This window comes from Pyxicephalus adspersus, chromosome 7 (assembly GCF_032062135.1).
Source record: "Pyxicephalus adspersus chromosome 7, UCB_Pads_2.0, whole genome shotgun sequence".
Taxonomy (NCBI): Eukaryota; Metazoa; Chordata; class Amphibia; order Anura; family Pyxicephalidae; genus Pyxicephalus; species Pyxicephalus adspersus.
Window position 1 is genome coordinate 162,641 of NC_092864.1, and position 848 is coordinate 163,488.

Sequence of the window (848 nt, forward strand, 5' to 3'; positions counted from 1 at the left end):
TCCCACGGTGCACCCTAGTACATAGGCCGCCCCCTATTGCCCATACTGAGGGCAGTTATCCCTCTACTGTCATTCTCAAATAACCCTGCATCCCCCTGTAACCCCAGTCTTCACTTTTCTCTATTGCAAACCCTTTGGGGTTCTAGATCCCCCCCCCAAATTTTGTTATTTCAACCGGTGTGCCCCCTTCTCAGTCAGGTTCACTTGGTTTACTGCCGTTTGTGCCCCCCACCCCCAATCTTAGGGTCCTCATCTCTCAGGGGTAAAAATAAGGGCCGGCCCCAGATTCACCCATTGGTTGCCCCATGTGACCCGTAGGTTTTAGGTTACTGATATTTCTAGTTGTTGGCTTTCAATATCATTGAGCCTCCACTAGGTGGCAGTCTGCTGGGTACCTGGCCGATATGCTTTATCCTGGGGGATAAACCCCGAGATCCAAATGGAGGCTCCGCCCCTTCCCCCCAGAGCCCATTCTGGGCCTCGTTTGCCACGCAGACGCTCTAAAGCCCAAAGAGATCGCCAGAGAGGCCCCTCCCCTGCCAACTCCCTGTCCTCCAGTCCTGAGCCTGCTATCTGGCCACGCCCACAGCGCAAGAAGAGGAGGCGGAAGAGGGGAGACTCAGCACTGCGAGAAGAAGATCTGATTGATGGCTTTTGTATCAGCAGCTATGGCAGTTTGGAGGCCATGCAGGTGTGTGACCGCTCCTGTCCTATCTACACAGAGGGGGCGTGTCTTATATACAGAGAGGGAGTGTGTGTTATATAGAGGAGGCGGGGCTTGTGTTATATGCAAAGAGGGGGCGTGTGTTATATAGAGGGGGTGGGGCGTGTCTTATATACAGAGAGGG

General features: G+C 53.9%; 1 protein-coding gene across 1 annotated transcript in view; it reads left to right on the plus strand.

Moving 5' to 3' along the window:
• Positions 1–6: 6 nt before the first annotated feature.
• The window catches only part of FBRS (fibrosin), a 15,384-nt gene continuing 14,542 nt past the window's right edge, over positions 7–848 (plus strand). Inside the window, exon 1 of the mRNA XM_072416895.1 lies at positions 7–691. Within this exon, the coding sequence (XP_072272996.1) occupies positions 440–691 (252 nt within the window). The 5' untranslated portion in view covers positions 7–439. The remainder of the gene's footprint in view (positions 692–848) is intronic.